The following is a 17,977-nucleotide window of genomic DNA, read 5'->3' on the forward strand; positions in this document are numbered from 1 at the left end:
TGATTATACTTTGTTTTTATGTTTGTCACCTTTAATCGCATCGTTATTTGGGGTTTTGTTCTGAGTATACTACTGTCACTGAATATCATTTCCATTATAGTGTGCTGTACGTTTGATGTTTAAAATCATGTTCAAGCTGTATATTTATCTGTTGATAAATTTTAGAATGAAGTCTCTTGTTATCAACGTGGCTCCAGTGTTGGTGTTTGGCTGGTTTGCTGCTTATTTGTGGTGTATGGTGCTCTCTGCTGGCAGCTTTTCTTCAATCGCACCAAACAAAATTCAGCAATGGGGAAAAACACAAAACCGCTTGTTCAGGTTTTTAGAAAATGCTATTTGGGGGGAAATACTGTTAAAAAAAATATTTTAATAAACTTTTCACTGATCATTTACACTAAGTACATGTATAACTACATGTTCTTAGATACATTACAGCTGAAATAACAACCAGGCCACAGAAAATGACCATTCTGATCAGCTAAAAATCCCCCAAATGGCAAATATATATTTATATTTTAATCTTGTGTCATTGTGAATTAAATATCATTGAATTTTTTTCTTTTGGGCTAGAAAACTTTATTTTAAAGGGCTAGGGTGGATTCATTGGGTGCTGATGGCTTTTTATACAAATGTATTGATACAGTATGATGGTGTAATATCATGAGATTTAGAAAAGACTACCATTTAACCTGAAAGTATAAAAAATTCAAATTGAAGCACTGAAAATAACGTGAGTGCATTTAAAGGAACCCTGGTCAGAAACAACATGTTATGTACAATATTCAATGTTTTAATGTCCTCTTTCTAGTTTGCTAAGAGTTTTCCCATATCTTCTTGAAGATCCTAATAATTTGCTATTGCACTGACCATGTGCCAGGAAACTGTAAAACTCTCTTTAAAAGTTCAACCATACCTGTGATGAAGTGTCACATAAACAATACTGGCTCTTCAATACCATATAGTATTTTTCAGACACTGTAGGTTTGCAAACAAAGCATTATCTCAAAGAATATGGCAACTAATCAGTCAATACATTAAAGCTTGATGACGCTGTGTGCTGTTGATCAGGTGACACCAGTTGCTATGAAACACTGAAGTCAAGCACAAGCTGCTGTGTTGAGCAAATCAATTATTAAAAAAGCTACCACGCTAAATACAGCAGGAATACAACAACATTTATGGTACTCGCTTTCTTTTGACCAGAGAGAATCAGTCTCTTAACTATGTCCTCATTGTTAGATCGTGGGTTGATCAGGACTGTAGCAGTTGAGCAGGTGGTTGCACCAATTGCAATTCATATATGCCGCCTGGTGTTGCTGTGTGACAGCGCAGAGGAGCCTGAACAATTCAGCCAGCTGGAGGAGGCAGCTCAGACTGTGGCTAAAGCTACTGAGAACATGGCAGCAGTGGCTTCCAGGTATGTACTGTTATAAAAATCATAATATATAATACTTAAAATGCAGCAATATCCTCCAAAGAGGAAAAAAAGTATCTTTCAGTTTAGCTTTTTCTAGTAATTTCCTGCCTCTTTGGAGCTAAAGAGGCCACCCAAACACATGAGATATCAATGGAAAGGCCAGGATGTCCTCTATTGGGGAAATCAGGACTTAGAAGGGTAGCTCAAATAAGTCACAAGATATAGACCAAAAACAAATGTCCATTACACAGGATCTAAATGAATAAGCTGGCTCTCAGGAGGATATAAGAAAGTCACATTTAATTATTTAATCTGTATGTAACTGAAAAGTGTAATACAACCCAAATTCTGGAAAAGTTAGGACACTTATGTAAGAGAATGCAGAGATTTGCAAATCTATTCACAATAGAACATAGAACACAAATTAAATGTTTGAACTGAGAAAATGTACGATTTTAGGAAAAAAATTAGCTCATTTTGAATTTTATGGATGCAACATGTCTCAAAAAACTGGGATGAAGGCAGCAAAACAGTGGAAAAATAAGTGGTACTCAAGGGACATTTTACAGTAGATAAACTGGCAACAGGCCAGTAACATGAATCGGCATATGTTTCTGTTCATTTAAAAGGGGAAAAGCATTTTAATTAATATGAGCACTTAAATTCATCTTGTAAAAATGCCAGATTTAGAGTGGCTGGGTTTCCCGACTTTGGGTAAAAAAAATATAGCAGGGGCAGGAACATGTAACTAATCATGTGGACAAATCAACCCCAACAAACACCATGCATATATGTGATTTGAACACTTTCATAATTAAAGAAGAAACCATTCAATAACAAAGTAATGTCTTTTGTGTTAACAAATTTTTTTAAAAAACGTGATTAAAAACAATTAAAATGAAAATAAATATGTTGGTCTGCTGGTAGTGAAACACAGGCTCCTTTGGTGACTCTTAGGGGTGGAGGGGACCACAGAAAATAGCAGCTGTTAATGGCTTTTTGAACTGGGTGGAGGTGTTAACAATCCACATGAGGACTTCAAAGATCTGCTCCATAGAAGCCAGTCTAATCTTCATACTGGGTATCCTACAAGCACAGCACTGCAACTTTAGACTTTAGACACAAGGTTGGACAACTTGAGTCATTTTTGTTTTGCTTTTGTTTTATTTATTTGTTTTATTTTGTTATGTTTTTTTAATGAAGGCAGCAGATTTTCTTTAGCCTTAAAGTGTGGGGCAGTGATGTTAGTGTTAGCGTTGTTAGCATATTACCTTCAAGAGGCTAGCGAAGGATCAGGGCTTCATTTTACTGCAAGGTCCCGTCATATTCTTCTTATACCTGATATAATCATCTAAGACATTTTAAGGAAGTGAAGATCAAGTTAAAATATCCTTGTGTACCACCAGCATTTCCTTTAAAGCTCTCCTTAGCAGTAGCAGTACTACTGGGCCAAACACAGAGAAATCCAGGTGGCTAGCCCTTCTCTCTAATCAATCAGATGGCTCATTTCCACTGTTCCTTTTAAGTAATTTCTTTTTCCATTTCAAGTATTTATTGATGGATTAATAATTCCTTTAGAAATATTCACTTACTTTTGCTCTTTTTGTTGTCTATTAAATAATTTAGTAAGGTGTAATTATTAGTTAAGACTTAACAATTATTTCATAAATACTTTGATACATGAATATTTTATTTCATTATTTATTAATAATTCATGAAAATCTCTATTTTGATGTGCATCACTCTCCTTTATGATCCTCCATCATTTTTCTCCCAAAATAAAGAGAAACTTGGATCAAACAATGATGGGCAAACAGTGGTAAACAGCCCTGTCCCAACTTCTTGAAACCTGTTATTGCCATGAAATTCAAAATGAGCTCATATTACTTCATAAAATGTCTCAGCTTAAACATTTTATTTTGTCTTTCTTCTATTATGAATATATGTGGGTTTGTGAGCTGTGTAAATAATTGCCTTTTGTTTTTATTTACTGTTTATACAGCATCCCAGCTTGGTTGGAATTGTGTTTGTATATATTTTCTGATGAACAGCAGAGTTTTTACTTCTAGGCAAATACGTGAGACGGAGGATGAAGTTTTTCACATGGAGATGTCCTCCCTGCTAGAGTCATTCGCTGTGTGTGGGCAGCATGTCCTGCTGGCAGCTCAGAAACTGAGTATCCAGCCAAGTTTAACTGAGCACAGAGAGGAGCTCATCACTGCTACACAAAACGTTTTCCTTGGAGTAGTTAAGGTAAAGTAGACAAAGAAAAAAAAAGCTGTCTGCAACTGTACTAAAAATTATACCCAAATTAAAGCAGAGAGAAAAGAAATAAGGTTAAAGCACTTAAAGGTTTCATTAGATTCCTCTTAGGGGGCTACATCTGCTTTTACTTTCTCAGAGGTTTCTTAAATGTTGACATTATTTAAAAACAACAGAAGTCTCCCACACTGTCTGTTTTTAATTCACATGTGGAGAGTCTCAGCAACTCAGCCATCATCTTTAGCCTTCTGGTGCTGTTGTGTAAAGAACATTTTTTTTCCATCGTTAATTTTTAAGAACAGTAATTCTTTCCTGTTAGCTACTCACTGACTTTATCTGTAATTTCATGACAATGTAGAAACTTTCTCCTCTGTTTCACTTTCAAAGTCTGAGCTGGCATAGCAACATATAATTCCGAGCATTATAACGATTTTAGCATTGAATCTGAATCACAGTTTGGAAGCTCAGAAACCAAATTTCATGGCGATCCAAAGGGCAGCTATTCATACAGTTCACTGAAGGTTTTCAGCCAAATGCAGCACTAAAACCAAAGAGGCTCACTAAAGCCTATAGATTTGGTTACTATGAATGTGTTTACATTTTGTGGTAGTCTGTCAAAGCTGTTGAAATATTTCAATCATGGCCAAAAAATTTTAACTGATTGATTTACTAACATTTTCATACTTCTTAAACAGGTACAGTAAGCTGTAGAGCAGCAGTAACACAGTGACTTTTGCCTTCTGCTCCCAGGTTCTGTTGGTGGATGATGATGCTGCTGTAAGGAAAGTAATAGCTGCTGCTGATCAGGTTTTGGAGTGCCTCTCTGAAGTTGGCTCCTCCTCAGATATCAAGTCTCTTCTTAAATCTTTCCAAATGTTTTCTGAGGCTCTTCTCCTCTTTAACAGACTGACAATGGAGAGAGCAAATTCCTTACGGGATCCCAGACAAACTAAACAACTCCTCGATTCCTTGGACACCCTTAGGAGGTGCATCTCCATGCTGCACACAGCCATGTGTACAACCATCAAACACCCTACCAATGAGCAAGCCCAAGAAGCCAAGAGGTACATTCTGGACAAAGTTCAGAATACTGTTGGTGACATTACAGCAACCCTCCAGAGTGACTGCCACGGAGGACCACTGGGACCTTGTGGGTATTATACCTGGAAAAGTAACAGTCTATTACAACTGCTTACTAGTCCCTCCACCTCCTCAATCCGAGACAGCAGCTTTGACTGCTTGGTCAGAGATCTTGTCTTTCATTGCATAGTCGTGGCAAACATGTCTCGCAGAGACTTTCAGCAAAGAGTGGTTTTCCACTGTCGTCACATCCTGCAGTTCTGGTCTGACATAAAAAGGATTTTAAAGTCTTCAGAGGATTCTGCGCAGAGCTTTGAGAAGAACTGCACTTTCCTGCTCCAGCAAATACAAATGCTTGACAAAACTTTGATGACTACAGTTCTGTTTCAAATCATGGACACACTTCTTGCAGCTTCCTCCACAGCTGACCAACTTTTAGGACACATCTTGGTTTTAGATTCCTCTACAAAGTCGGATCTGAACTATATTCAGTCGGAAGTTGAGGATTTAATTTCCTGTACTGACAGACTAATCCAGGTCGCCAATTTTACCTCAGCTATGGCTCTCGATGCTAAGAGTTTAGAGAATGTGGAAAATTCCCGAGCATACCTTTCGAGACTCAGGGCTCGAATCGCTCCCCTTTCGCTAGAACTGGCAGATAATTCAATGCAAACTGCTCAGAAGCTTCATGAAGTATGTCAGAAATGGGAAGAAGAGACTGAGCAGCTTCAGGATGCTTTCAGTGATGTCATGGACATTAGGGAGTTCACCAGTATAGCTGTTAATGAGATGGTGAGTGATCGCCATGGGTGTGACACAGCATACAGAGAACAAAGCTATGAACAGTTTAATAAACATGCAGCAAACCTGATTGGTCACATGAAGCTGGCGATTCACTCAGTGAGGAGGCACTTGGATAGAAGTGACGAACCCATCTACAGGAACGGCCTTTTGGTCCTCCTGAAGCAGGTTCAGTCATCTCAAGCCAAAGTAGCTGAGTCAGTCAGAAGCATGCTTAATGGATCCACGCTGAACGTGGAGCCATATTCTACATTTAGTGACAGCGTTTCCACTGTCATTCAGCATTTTAAGGTGCTTAGATCAGGATTGGACGGCCAACAGCATCCGCATCTCCTGAGCCCGCTGCGAGAGGGGGCTCGTCAGCTCGAAATCACACAGCCATGTCTGCCAGTCAAAGACACCTGTGAACTGAATGTGGATGATATGTTAAGAGGCTCGGATATTCCTTTTTTTGAAGTTTTGGAAAGAGAAACCAAACATGAGGAGAAGCACACAGATCAGGGACCCATAAAAGCAGAACCAGATCATAAAGATGACAGCGATGATTTAATGTTCCCAGCTGTCTCAGATGAGCCTAAACTGATTCTCAAGCCTCTCGAATTTGACCTTTTACCCCTTTTGTATGAAGTTGTAACTGTGACTAAAGGGAAAAACGTGACAATGCTCAACCAGGCCTGCACCAGTGTTCTTGAGCTGTCAAACTGTTATGCCCAAGCTACAAAGGAAGCCTTGGTCATTGTCGATGCAGTTGACTGTCAGACTTTGGAAATCTTTAGGGCCGAGCTGGTGTCCCTGACGCCGCTGCTCGTCCAGACAGCTCAAGAGACGGCGATGAGCTCAGCGATGAGCACAGAGATCATCTTTAAGCACAGCACACAGTTTTCTGACCTTATTAATAACATTCGAAAGGTTTTGCTGCCAGCAGCTGGGACTTGGTATCACACTGCTTATAATGAGCTGCAAGGGAATCTACCAAATATGCCAGCCAGTTCTGCACAGCAACTTAATGAAGCAATGACTTTATGTGCTGACGTGGTCCAACTCTTGACATCGTCAGATTTAACCACACAAAGTGATGGTCAAGAAACATTGAGCGTTTTACACAGCAAGCTGACCAAAGCACAGAACAACACAAGGCAACTGATAGAGTTTTCCACTTCATGTGAAGGACAGTTAGATCAGCTTGAGGCACTTTGTATCCTCTGGGGTCTCTCCATTCAGATTTTGCTTAATTCTCTGGATAAGATTTTGGGAACATCAACTGCACTGAACCATTTGAACCCTCAGAAACAGCTCTCAGTGTTGTCTGAGAACTCGCTCCGAATCCAAGAGGCAACCAGGCTCACCAGCATAAACTGCAGAAGTGCTTATAAATCAAAGGAGTTAACCGGATACCAGGATGAACTGAAAAATCTGACTGAGGACTACCTTAAAGCTGCAGAAGAATTTGATTTAATGCAAGGCGTGATGCACCTTGCAAAATCGGAATTCTTTCAGAGAAAACTTTTGATTAAAATTAGAGTCCTTTTTGGTCATTTAAGCAAAGTGAATAAGGACTACGATACTACATTTCAAAATCTTCTCACCATTGCTCATTTCGCTGCTGAACACTTCAGAGAGAACAACACAGAAGATGTGGAGCAAAAGTTTGAACATGCGGCACAAACGCTTGTTGAAAATGTAAAATCTGCAACCAGAAGAGTGGAGGACAGCTTAAATTACATCCATGACCCACGCGCTCGCTCCAATCTGAGGTCCATTAACGACCACCTGTCTTTTCAGATCTCAGATATAATCTGCAGGGTGAGGCTCATGCTAGAGACTCACTACATTTGTGACACACTCAGTCTGGATGTGCAGATACGCTGTTGGTCAGCAAAAGCTCATTACGTGGTGGAAGAGATCAGGAAGCAAGAAGGGATTCACCAAGAGGTTAAAGAGTACATAAAGGCTGGACTACAGGGGAGAGCACCTGAGAATATTAGCAAAGTTTTGGCTAAAATCCCAACTAAAGTCAAAGAAGTGGAATTTACCTCTGACACAACAATAAATTCAAGCCGGAAAGGCATTAAAGAAAATGTAGATGCTGCAAAAAGTAACATAAATATGGCATCTGTGGCCAAATGTGGACTTGGAAATACTAAAAAAGATGTAAGTATCTCATAATTGATAAGATTTTATTGTGTAATAACTCCATCATGTCGCAATAAACCATGTCGTGATTCTTCTCTGCAGGATAGTGCTGCATCTGGCTTGTGCAAAGAAGTCTCTTCCCTGACCTACACCTCCCTTTTTCTAAAGCAAGAAAGCAACAGCTGGGATCCCAAGGACAACAGAATAGTCCAGGTGACCAGGAAGATGGCCGACACAGTATGTTACATGACTCAGTATCTGAAGAAGAAAGGCCCAATAGCGGTAATGCCCACTAAAGGTCACTTCACAACCGTCAACTAGATTTGCAGGCACACTAATCTACAATCTTTGTTTCTTTTTTCTTTAGAATAAAGAGGCTTTTGTCTCTGCAGCCAAAGATGTGATCTCAAACTGCCAGTCAGTTACCCAGTTTATCAGAGTTATTGCCAACCACAGCCTCGACAAGCAGTGTACAGTTGAACTCTCGCTAATTGTTGAGCAGATTCTCACCATCACAAATCAGCTCAGCATCATTTCCAGGTCTGGAAATTTCAAGCAGAAATCACACACTGAAAGCTAATAAAAACTGTTAAAAGGGGGAAAAAAGAAATGTAATATGAGTATTTTCTTCTGCCTGCAAAGTGTCAATGCTGTGACTCCTGGGTGCAAATCTTCTGATGAGATCCTGGTAAAGAATGCACAAAATCTGCTCCAGACGGTCTTACGTGGGGTTCGAGCTGCAGAAACAGCGTGCATTAAAGTAAATCCAACACCACAAGCACAAGCAGCAACTCTGGACTACAAATATATGATTCAGTGGCATCTTTTTATTATGTCCTATGAATTGCCTCCTTAAAACTGAACGCTTGCACTCTGATTTCAGGGTCTGAAGCAGCCTGAGCCAAATTCGGATGGTGCAGAGGCTACAGCTTTGTGTTTCCAGTGGAAGAGAAACCTGGAGATCCATCGAGCCCAGCAGACCTCTAATCCAGATACAGATGAGCTGGGACTGAGGAAGACGTCAGCGCACCAATTAGCCCCAAGTCTTGCCCCACAGGTTAATGTATAACACAGCTACAAGTGTATCTTGAAAAAGGAAGAAAATAATGCATAAAAATAATGTTTCATGCATAAGCTGTGTGTCCTGCTGTGTACTGCTCCGAGAATTCAGCAGCATGAATTGTATCAAAGCTGGCGGTTAAAAAAACAATACACAGCACGCATACTAAAATGACACACTGCAACACTGGTGTGTGGTTCTGAAATAAAACTGGTGCTGTTTCCTGTCTTTATTCCAGATATTTGTAACAAACTCACTGAAACGACTGGCATGTGTTGTAAAAATATCAGACAATATTATGACAACCATAACCACCATACCGACCCACGCTGACATAAAAAAACCACCCCAAAACACACTGTACACATGATACAAAATAAGCATGTACAATGTGAATCATGAAAAGAACTTTTTTAAAAAAAAAGGAAATAGCTTAGTTTCGGTCAAACAGGAATACCTCAAATTACAGACGGCGGAGAACTATGACCTAAACAAACCAATATTACCAAACAATATTCCATCTTACGTCTACAACTTTCACTCTTTGTAGCACATGTACACTTATAGCCTCTTTTCGGTTCATATTCGACAAAATTCAACAGTAAAAATAGTCATCAAGGTCACATTTGTAACATATATACATACAACTGCAGTGTTATCAAGATAGTACTACTTCTCCGTATAATACACTGGAAAACTTTAGCGATTTCTTATACTGATTGACAGCGTGTTGGAAAACACGTAACATTTTTCCTGCTACTTACAAGCTTCTTCGAGAGATACGAGGAGCAGCGATGTTTGTTAGAACATCCTCAAAAGATTCAGACCGCCTGAAACAAAAAACAATGTAGTCACTAAAGACGGAAGTTGTCTATTTTAGTGCAAAGACTTCTGCAAGCTAGCTTAGGTGTAGAGTTTTAAAAGTGTGAAAAGGGAACATTAGACTAATCTAATTGAAAACTCAGTCTCACATTGAAAATATTCAATTTTGATTATCTGACCCGAGCGCATCAGCAACTGAAAAATGACAAATGTAAATGGTTTTTTAAAGAAATCCCTTATCATAAAGACAGGCATCAACATATACAGTAGATCTCATTATATGAAAGTGTCCGTGAATAAATATGTAAATACAAAAATTTCCCCCCTGGGAAATGTGTTTTTGATTACTTAGTATAATCTCTCTGCGTGGAAAGTGAAATAAACTATCAGGTCGTTCAGTGGAACGAGCCCCGAGTTGACTTAACAACACCTGGGTCAGGCTTTAGTAAAACTTTCACATCTTTTTATTTCCTCTGATTGTTTAGAACGTGTGTAAAAATTACACAATTGAAACCTTACCGTACACACATTCAAAACACGCCTCTGAGCTTTAATATGACATAGTTACAGGGAACTATACTCTGTGTCTGTATCCAGCATCATCTCCTTACTGATAAATGTGTGGCATAGTGTTTGGTTTTCTACAGCATCATATAAAGAAATAAATAGATTTATGTAAAGCTAAATAAAGATTAATGTATCATCAATAAACATATCTGTTGCAATCAACAGTTGGGTGTTTACTGACAGAAAGGGGAAGCAGTGGGGTCAAAAGTCTTGAACACATCTTTAAGTGTCCTGTCATCTGCCTCCTCTTCCTCCTCTTCCTCCTCCTCTGGATCTTCTTGTTTCGGTTCTTTCTCTGGAGCAGCCTCCCCTTCCTGCTCCTTCTTGTCCTCTGCCTCTTCCTGTGCTCCTGTAGAGCCCTGTCCTGCCTGTTTAGCTTGCCTCGGGTCAGTGTACTGGGGTCGGATTAGCCCAGCCAGAGCCTGGATGGGGAGATTATGTACAGCGGGTGGTTTGAGAGGTGAGGCAGGAGTTACAGTGGGAGAAGTGGAAGCTGGAGTGTGATCTGCAGCATCTGTGCTTTTAGCCTCTTCGAACGAGCCGCTTCGTTGGATGGGTGAGAGTGACGGTGCTGGAGTGCTGTCTTTCTTAGCCGCCTGTTTAAGAATCCCCGCCTTTTTAGGAGGCTCAAACTGCTCCTTCTGAACTTGCTCGGTTTGGGAACGAGGATCATACAGGCTGATGCCTCCCAGGATTGTAGTGGGACTCTCCAACCCTCCACCAGAGGACGCCAGTCGAGGAGCATAAGGTGGAAGTTTCTCTGGCTCTGGCTTGGCTCGGGCAGCATGAGGAGAGGGACTAGCACTGACCTTTTGTAACCTGGGGTCCACAAGTCCTGCCCCAGAAGACTGCTCTTTCGGACCCAGCAGCTTGGAGTCCAGACTGCCTGTACGTTTGAGTCTGGGGTCCAAAGACTTTTGCTGGCGTGGGTCTACAGGTCTCTCTGTAGAAGATCGCGACTCTAGAGAACCGGTGGGCAGTCGGCTCATACGTTCCTTCAAACGTGCAGCTGCAAGTCTGGGATCCGATAGCGGGGGGCTGGAGACTGGGGGGTGGTCGGGCAGGCTTGTTCGGTTCATCTGAGCATCAGCAATTAGAGGTGGAAGAGGCAGGTTGATGGAGTGTTCCTGTTTGGGCACTAAAGAGGGGATGAGATCCTCAGGGGCCCACACAACTGTCTGAGCAAAGGCAGGCCGCTGGAGCAGAATGTCAACACGAATATGACTAAACTGCTTTAACTGGCATCGAGGGTCTCTCAGGACCACACCTGGGCTGGCATCTAAAGGAATGAGAACAGCCCTGTCCCTGAGTTCCCTCTCTCCTTCGTCATCCTCCTCTCCTGTAAGAGGCTTTTGATGAACAGGATGGCTCTGCTGCCGGTATGAGCTCGGTTCCACTGGTCTCATTTTCCTGGGGTCTCTGGAAAGCCGTGGATCCGAAGCGCCATCTGGCTCCTTTTTCATATCTGGGAGTCGCTGTCTAGGGTCAGCCTTGACACGTGGGTCACTGGGTGGAGCCCTTTCCTTAATGAGGCGGGGGTCACCCAGTGCTGGAGCCACCGGGGCAGTCTTGGGCTGAGACTGCTGCATCTCATTCTGTCTCTTCAGAGATTTAAGAATGGAGGAAACACAGCTCCCATCCTCATCATCGCTCGAGTACCAGTTTGTAGTTTCATCTGCAAAAAACCATTAATAAATAAACAAATAAATCATATTTAAAGGAGAGTCTTTTTGGTGTTATCTGTGTATAAGCACTTATTTAGATAATTCTGAGTTGTATAGGTCACTTTGTTCCACTCTTGCTCCCTGGGTTTCATTTAATCTTAATTAATTCAATAAAGCTGTCCCTGGACACTTGCCTCTGCTTGCATTTTCATCCTGGCCATCTGCTCTCTGTGCTTCACTCCCTTGTGGATTTGACTCTTGTTGCTGCTGCTGTGTCAGGTGTAAAAGGATGGCTTTCTGTACTGCTGGTGGTAAAGACTGCAACTGTGACTCTGCACCAATCTGTTGCTGGAGGTTTTGTATGAAAGCCAGACCAGGGTCTACCAAATTGAAAAAAACAAAAAGACACAAAGTTTTGCAAAGTCAGTAACAAGTAAAAGGCAGTTAACCTATAAGAACAGCTTATTAATTATATGCTTATATGACTCACCTCCTTGTTGACCAATGGTCTGGTTTCGGAGGAAGCTGCTAAGGAAGTCTAGTGGGTTCTGACCCGCAGATGGAAAGGGAAAGAGATTTTGCGCCATCTGTAGATCTGGTATAGGGGGGAATGGAGGCCTCTGTATATTCATCTGCGGGTTGATATTAGGTCGGTTTCCATGGAAGGGTGGCGGTTGGCTGGATGGGATCGGCGGCTGCATTGGAAATCCGTGCGGCAGGTGCTGCCCTGGTGGGCTTTGTGGCATCGGTGGCGCAGCGGTGTGACCCACGGGAACGGGTGATCCGGGTGGAGGAACAGGAGGAGCAGAAGAGCCTGAAGCCACCATGCTGCTGCTCTGTGTGTCCTCTGAACCTCCAGTAAACTCACCTGTGCATTCTCCTTGATTCTGAGGGTAGTTGGATCCGCTGAAAAACAGAGTGCACTCAGGCTTAGGAGAAAATCCAAATTATTTTTAAAGTCTGATCTGGTTTTGATTACAGATTACTCCAGTTACCTCAGAGCGATTTTTTGTGCCAAGTCTACAGTTGGTTGAACCTTGATTTCAAAAAGAGAGGGGATCTTCTTCCCTGCTTGGCTATCTGTAGGACTGCTCTGACCGGGAGTGGGCAGCAGCCCAACCCCAGGAGGAGGCTTTGGAAGTGGGGAAATACCCTGTTTTCTCAGATCCTCCAGCTCCAACTCATCCTCCCGGGCATTCTCCTCTTCAGTATTAATTATCTGAATAAAGACAAAAGAAAGAAAGAAGAAATAAGATAACCGCTGACAGAACTAAGGATGACCTTCAACTATATTTCGTTTTACCTTATCGAGCAGCTCCTTGGTCACGTCGGTCAAAGCTTCATGGGAGAATTTGCAGTTGTCTCCTTGATAGCATTTGGCTCCGGTATGAAAGAACTTGCACGGGTATTCATGTGCAATCACAGGTTAAGGAACAGAAATAATTAAAGAGTGTAGTTTATGCAATCCAATTACACAAATATAATTAAGAACTATTAGTGAAGGATATTGTGCATGTAAATGCAGTTATCTCCTTTACTGCAGTATCCTTGAAGATAAAACTTACAAAGCTCCTTTTTCTTATCTGGTACAACAAGCTCGTGTTCAAATTTGCACTGCTCGCCCTGTATGAAGACATAACAAAATGTTTTTTTCTTTAATCTTTTAAGTTAGTTAGGACAGTTATTACCTTACTAAAAGCAGGTTTACGTTATAAAAACAAATTAAGGGCATCAACGCTGCCGTACCTTGATGCACCGACCCTCCAGGAAATACTTGCAGATGTACCTCCCGTTATGTTCAACGGTGTGCTGATTGATAAACTCCTTGCTCATTATTGGCCGCTTCTTCTGGAAACCGGACAAATTTTTTCCTTCCTGTGACACAAAATTAGCAACAGCTAATTCACAGTGCAATTTAAACCAGCGGTGGGAGAGTGCAGTGAAATTTTCAGCTCACATACCTGTGCCATGTCTTCCATCCCTTGTTCTCCACCTCGACCTCGTCCGCGTCCTCCCCAGGGTTTACCCTTCAGCTTCTTGTTCTTGTTCAGCATCCCACGTCCTCTCCCCGGTCCACTCCCTCTGCCTCTTCCCCTCTGCCCGTCTGGAAATTACATTTTAACAGAAATGAGCCAACTCTCTTCACCCTTACAGATGTGTGCGATACATCTCTCCCTATCACATTGTTGTGTTTATAATTTAAAAAGCATACGTACACTGTTGTTGCTTCATCCCCCTCATGTTTCCTCTGTTCATCTGGTCTTTAGCGTGCCGCCCCCTTCCCTGACTCGACGAATCTTTTGACTGCTGATACTCGGACATGTCGTCTTCATAATCATCCTCCTCGTCATCGTAGTCGTACTTGTCGTCGCTGTAGTCGCTGTATTTGTCGAAATCGCTGCTCTTGTACGGTGGGGACCTGTGTGAGTTGCCTCCCTTTGAATGCTAGTGGTCAAACCAGAGGGAGTGAATTATGTCAGACAATAATGTTTGCATGAATTTAAACACTGCACCATGCCAGCTGTTCTGAACTCACCTGAGAGGACTGGCCATCAGACTCGCGATTAGATCCCAGGCCCTTTCTGCCTTTGGACCTTTCCGGTCGATCGTAGTCAGAGTCGTAGCTGTCGGAGCTGGAGCTGCTTGAGGGCGAGTGATGCTGAGGTGAGGGTAAACAGAATTAAAGAAAAATGAAACATAACATTAATTTTAAATGTTAGTTCACATTTATGCTCTAATTGCAAGAGCGCAGGAGATATTTTAATGCAACAACAAGCTGTACAGTAGCATCTTACTTTCGGTCTGTCACGTCTTCTTCTTTTAGACCTCCTCTTCTCTCGGGTCTTTCTGTATCTTTTCCTGGAGTGTCTGTGAGCCTTTTCCTCTTTCTCTCTAATCTTCTCTTTTTCCTTCTCCTTTTCCTTCTCCTTCTCTTCATTCACCTCCACAGCCTCCTTGTTGTCCTCTTCAATTCCAATCCCTTCATCATCTATTTCTCCATCTTCCAGTTCGCCATCCTCTCTGGAAAGATAAAAGCAATATAAATACTCACTATTGACACTATTTTGGACATACTTTAAATGTTTACAAATAATACACTAATTGTAGCTATAGTTAATCAAAGCAAAAAATATATAATGATTTGGAATAATCAGCTGTTTTTTCTGTTACAAATTTCCAAAAGATCTCAGGTTTGATCCCAGGAGGAGCCACAACTCCCTTGCGTGTTTCGTTATGTAGGGTACCTGATGTAAAAATCTACCAAAACATGTGGAGATATCTGCCAAGAAAACCCCTTGTGAATGCTTTCTATCCCAATAAATGAGGAGTGATTTAAGCCACACATTTGTCCCCCTGTAATTTTGTGACAAAGGATAACTATTACAAAGTCCAAGTAAAGTAACTGCAGGTAAAAAGCAATATGCTGAACACTGTTGGAGTTCTGGCTGAAACGCTCGAACACTCCTGCAAGAATTCTCCAAAAGAATATTTACTCTGACATACTGATTAAAATAGCCGGGAAAAGCTTGTGTGAGTATCCAGTGCTCAGCAAAGGAATGCATTAAATGTTATGTTCGAACAGATGATTACCATTACAATCAGAGGATCACTTATTAGTTTGCAGAGCGTTACTCATAACTCAGCGTGACCAGGCTATACTTCATACACATGTGGCTTTTTGTAAATAGGGTACATTTAGTTGCACCACTAAAGTAGTTTATACCACCTCATCCAAATTTAAAAATTGAATGTTTATCTGCTGTAATTCACATATTTACAAGTAAAATTAAACATACTAATACAGACTAAGCATTCTAATCAATTGTTAATGTGAAACAAAATCCTGGCAAATGTTTCAGTGTTGGCATTCTTTTCATTGCAAATAATTCCAGGTGATTTAAAAATACAGTGCTGGTGGGAGGGTGGAACAAAACATGATGAAACATATCCAATCCAGCAATCCAGGTCAGTTTTTACAGATACTAGCTACCTCTTCCTCAGTCTGAATTAATCCAAAGCTAACATTGTGTATGTAAATGTGGCTTTTAAGTTAATTGAAGCAGAACAGGCCTCAGGTTTAATAAGAAACATCCATCTAACCACCCATTTTCTTAACGGTTTATCCAGCTTAGGGCCACAGGGGTGTTGGATCCTGTCTCAGCTGTTGCAGGGCAAAAGGTGGGGGACAATCTTTACAGGTCACCAGTCATCCTCAATGAAAAACATCTGCCAGGTTAAATATTTTATTTCAAATCACCTTTTTCTATTGTTGTAACTGCCTGTACAGCACATCCAACTGAGGACCAAAAGCAAATGATGAAAAATAGTAGCATCAGTGTTAGAAGGCAGTTTATAAGGACCAAATACAACTATGTAAATGTTAAATATTTACATTAAAGTGCATTTTCCAGTGATAAACAACACTAGGTGCTTCAATTATACCCGAGGCCCACACTGGAAATTATGTTTCTGCCCATTTTAAGAATTAAAAACTAAGAGGTAACAGATGCTCAAAGTCCAGGCTAGAAGTTGAGCCATCAAGTTTTTTTCCAACCTAACACATGAGCAACTGGTTCACTTGGTTTTCTACAGTGAAAAAATCTGTGAAATTACTTGCTCAAAGTTTTTTAACAGAAAACCAACGTGTTTGTCTTGTTTTTTAACATAATGCAAAGCAAATCACAAGGACACAGGTATGGCTTACATCCTGCAGAAACACATCATCTCAACTCTGCGTGAACCCTGCTTCAGCAATACCGGTAGGTGCCCAGTAGGGGGAGTACAGTATGAGGATGGGCGTGGCATTTACATCATAGTCATTTGCATAGTCTCCTGCAGATGGCAACAATGAAGCCATGAATCCCTGAGCTACAACAACAGAACGATGAGGTCTCTATGTTGCATGGAAATGATCATGAATGAGTCTCATCGACACGGTGATGTGTAATAGAGGCTGTGTGAACAGCGCCATTCAACTGCACCAAAGAGGCATGCAAAAAAATGTTAAGAGAGGGGGGAAAAAGAAGTGAAATGTCTCTATATCCCGCAATTCGTGGTTAAAAGAGAAAACAGTAACACAAGCATGTAGACCCACAGCACTGAAACTGAAACGCACAGATGAGCGTATTAATAATTGCACAAGAATATTACTCGACCTTTCATCCCCTGCAAGCTCAGAGTCTTTCATGTTTTTGTCAAGAACAGGGGCTGGGGGACTGGAAACAAGGCTCACAGAAGCCATTGGAGAACGGATCTGCCTCCCTTTCCCCCGGTACAAGAGTGAATTAATTCAGTCACTCAAGGAGACGTTGGTTTGTGAGAGATGCTGGAAGATTTCAGACTGGAAAAGACTCACGGTGTTACATGTCTCGACAGAGACAGTAAACAGACACTCTCCTCTTTCATATCAATGACGTTTTAACTCTGTGAGCGCAGCTTGATACCCCGCTTTGCTAATGTCCCGTCGGTTGACAGCTGCCATGGTGAAATAGAGGAGACGGAGGGAGAAACAGACAGAAATGTAACCATGTTCGTTGATTTCAGCATCTTCATAGGCTTTCTCAACAGGGACATCATCTCAAAATGGCTTCTGAGTTCTGCAGCACATTCCTCGATAATGTATTCTCGGTGTTTTTATACTTCTGTCGGGATCTATCTAACATGGACACAGCAAACTCTGCCCGGCAATTGGTCAAAACCAGCACGGGTAAGCAGAGCTGCCGTTCTTATTGGTTGAACGCAGTGTCGGTCACTTTCAACATCTGCAACAATGAAATGCATATCGCACTTCGCTTTTCCCTTTGTTTTCCCTGCTGTCGCGTGTGTTATGCACTTATAACCATCATACCTTACGCTGATTAACAAAATTAAAACACCTGAAGATAAACATTTGTCGATTTATGAGCACAAACGCATTTCTTGTGTCGTTTAATATTTTTTTTTAACGCGAACGGGCTCGCGTAGTGGGACTTCACGCGCGTGTGCAGTCCCGTCATCAACCAGCAGATGTCGCTTTAACTCTACAAATCGACCCGTAAAGACTAAAGAGTTTGCTCGTAGAGATGCGAGCCAGTAAACATACTGTGCGTCCGGTTATTATCGCCAGCAAACTCATAAAAAGAGTGGAAAAATCGCACGTTAAGTAAAAATATTAACCTAATAATGCAGATA

General features: G+C 41.4%; 2 protein-coding genes across 6 annotated transcripts; one reads left to right on the forward strand and one right to left on the reverse strand.

Moving 5' to 3' along the window:
- The first annotated feature begins 325 nt into the window (after positions 1-325).
- LOC102082890 (uncharacterized) lies at positions 326-8,779 on the forward strand. Of its 4 annotated transcripts, none has more exons than XM_019366280.2 (7): positions 326-1,417; positions 3,487-3,670; positions 4,430-7,711; positions 7,796-7,975; positions 8,061-8,233; positions 8,336-8,453; positions 8,577-8,779. In XM_019366280.2, the coding sequence occupies exons 1-7, from the start codon at positions 1,224-1,226 to the stop codon at positions 8,760-8,762; spliced, it is 4,317 nt and encodes a 1,438-aa protein (XP_019221825.1). In that variant the 5' UTR covers positions 326-1,223; the 3' UTR covers positions 8,763-8,779. The 4 variants fall into 4 exon arrangements, with proteins under 4 accessions (XP_019221825.1, XP_025753040.1, XP_025753041.1 ...); XM_025897255.1 differs by lacking the exon at positions 326-1,417 and adding an exon at positions 2,449-2,543; XM_025897256.1 differs by lacking the exon at positions 326-1,417 and adding an exon at positions 2,721-2,886.
- zc3h6 (zinc finger CCCH-type containing 6) lies at positions 8,643-17,390 on the reverse strand. 2 transcript variants are annotated; one of them, XM_005474012.4, is made up of 14 exons: positions 16,963-17,390; positions 14,602-14,827; positions 14,343-14,465; positions 14,023-14,251; positions 13,768-13,910; positions 13,553-13,681; positions 13,315-13,429; positions 13,110-13,219; positions 12,802-13,025; positions 12,297-12,712; positions 12,001-12,186; positions 10,324-11,817; positions 9,518-9,583; positions 8,643-8,779 (listed from the first exon to the last, which is right to left on the reverse strand). In XM_005474012.4, the coding sequence occupies exons 1-13, from the start codon at positions 17,046-17,048 to the stop codon at positions 9,555-9,557; spliced, it is 3,510 nt and encodes a 1,169-aa protein (XP_005474069.1). In that variant the 5' UTR covers positions 17,049-17,390; the 3' UTR covers positions 8,643-8,779; positions 9,518-9,554. The 2 variants fall into 2 exon arrangements, with proteins under 2 accessions (XP_005474069.1, XP_005474068.1); XM_005474011.4 differs by lacking the exon at positions 8,643-8,779 and having other exon boundaries at positions 8,946-9,583.
- Between the last annotated feature and the right edge of the window lie 587 nt (positions 17,391-17,977).

This window comes from Oreochromis niloticus, linkage group LG13 (assembly GCF_001858045.2).
Source record: "Oreochromis niloticus isolate F11D_XX linkage group LG13, O_niloticus_UMD_NMBU, whole genome shotgun sequence".
In the NCBI taxonomy this organism is placed as follows: domain Eukaryota; kingdom Metazoa; phylum Chordata; class Actinopteri; order Cichliformes; family Cichlidae; genus Oreochromis; species Oreochromis niloticus.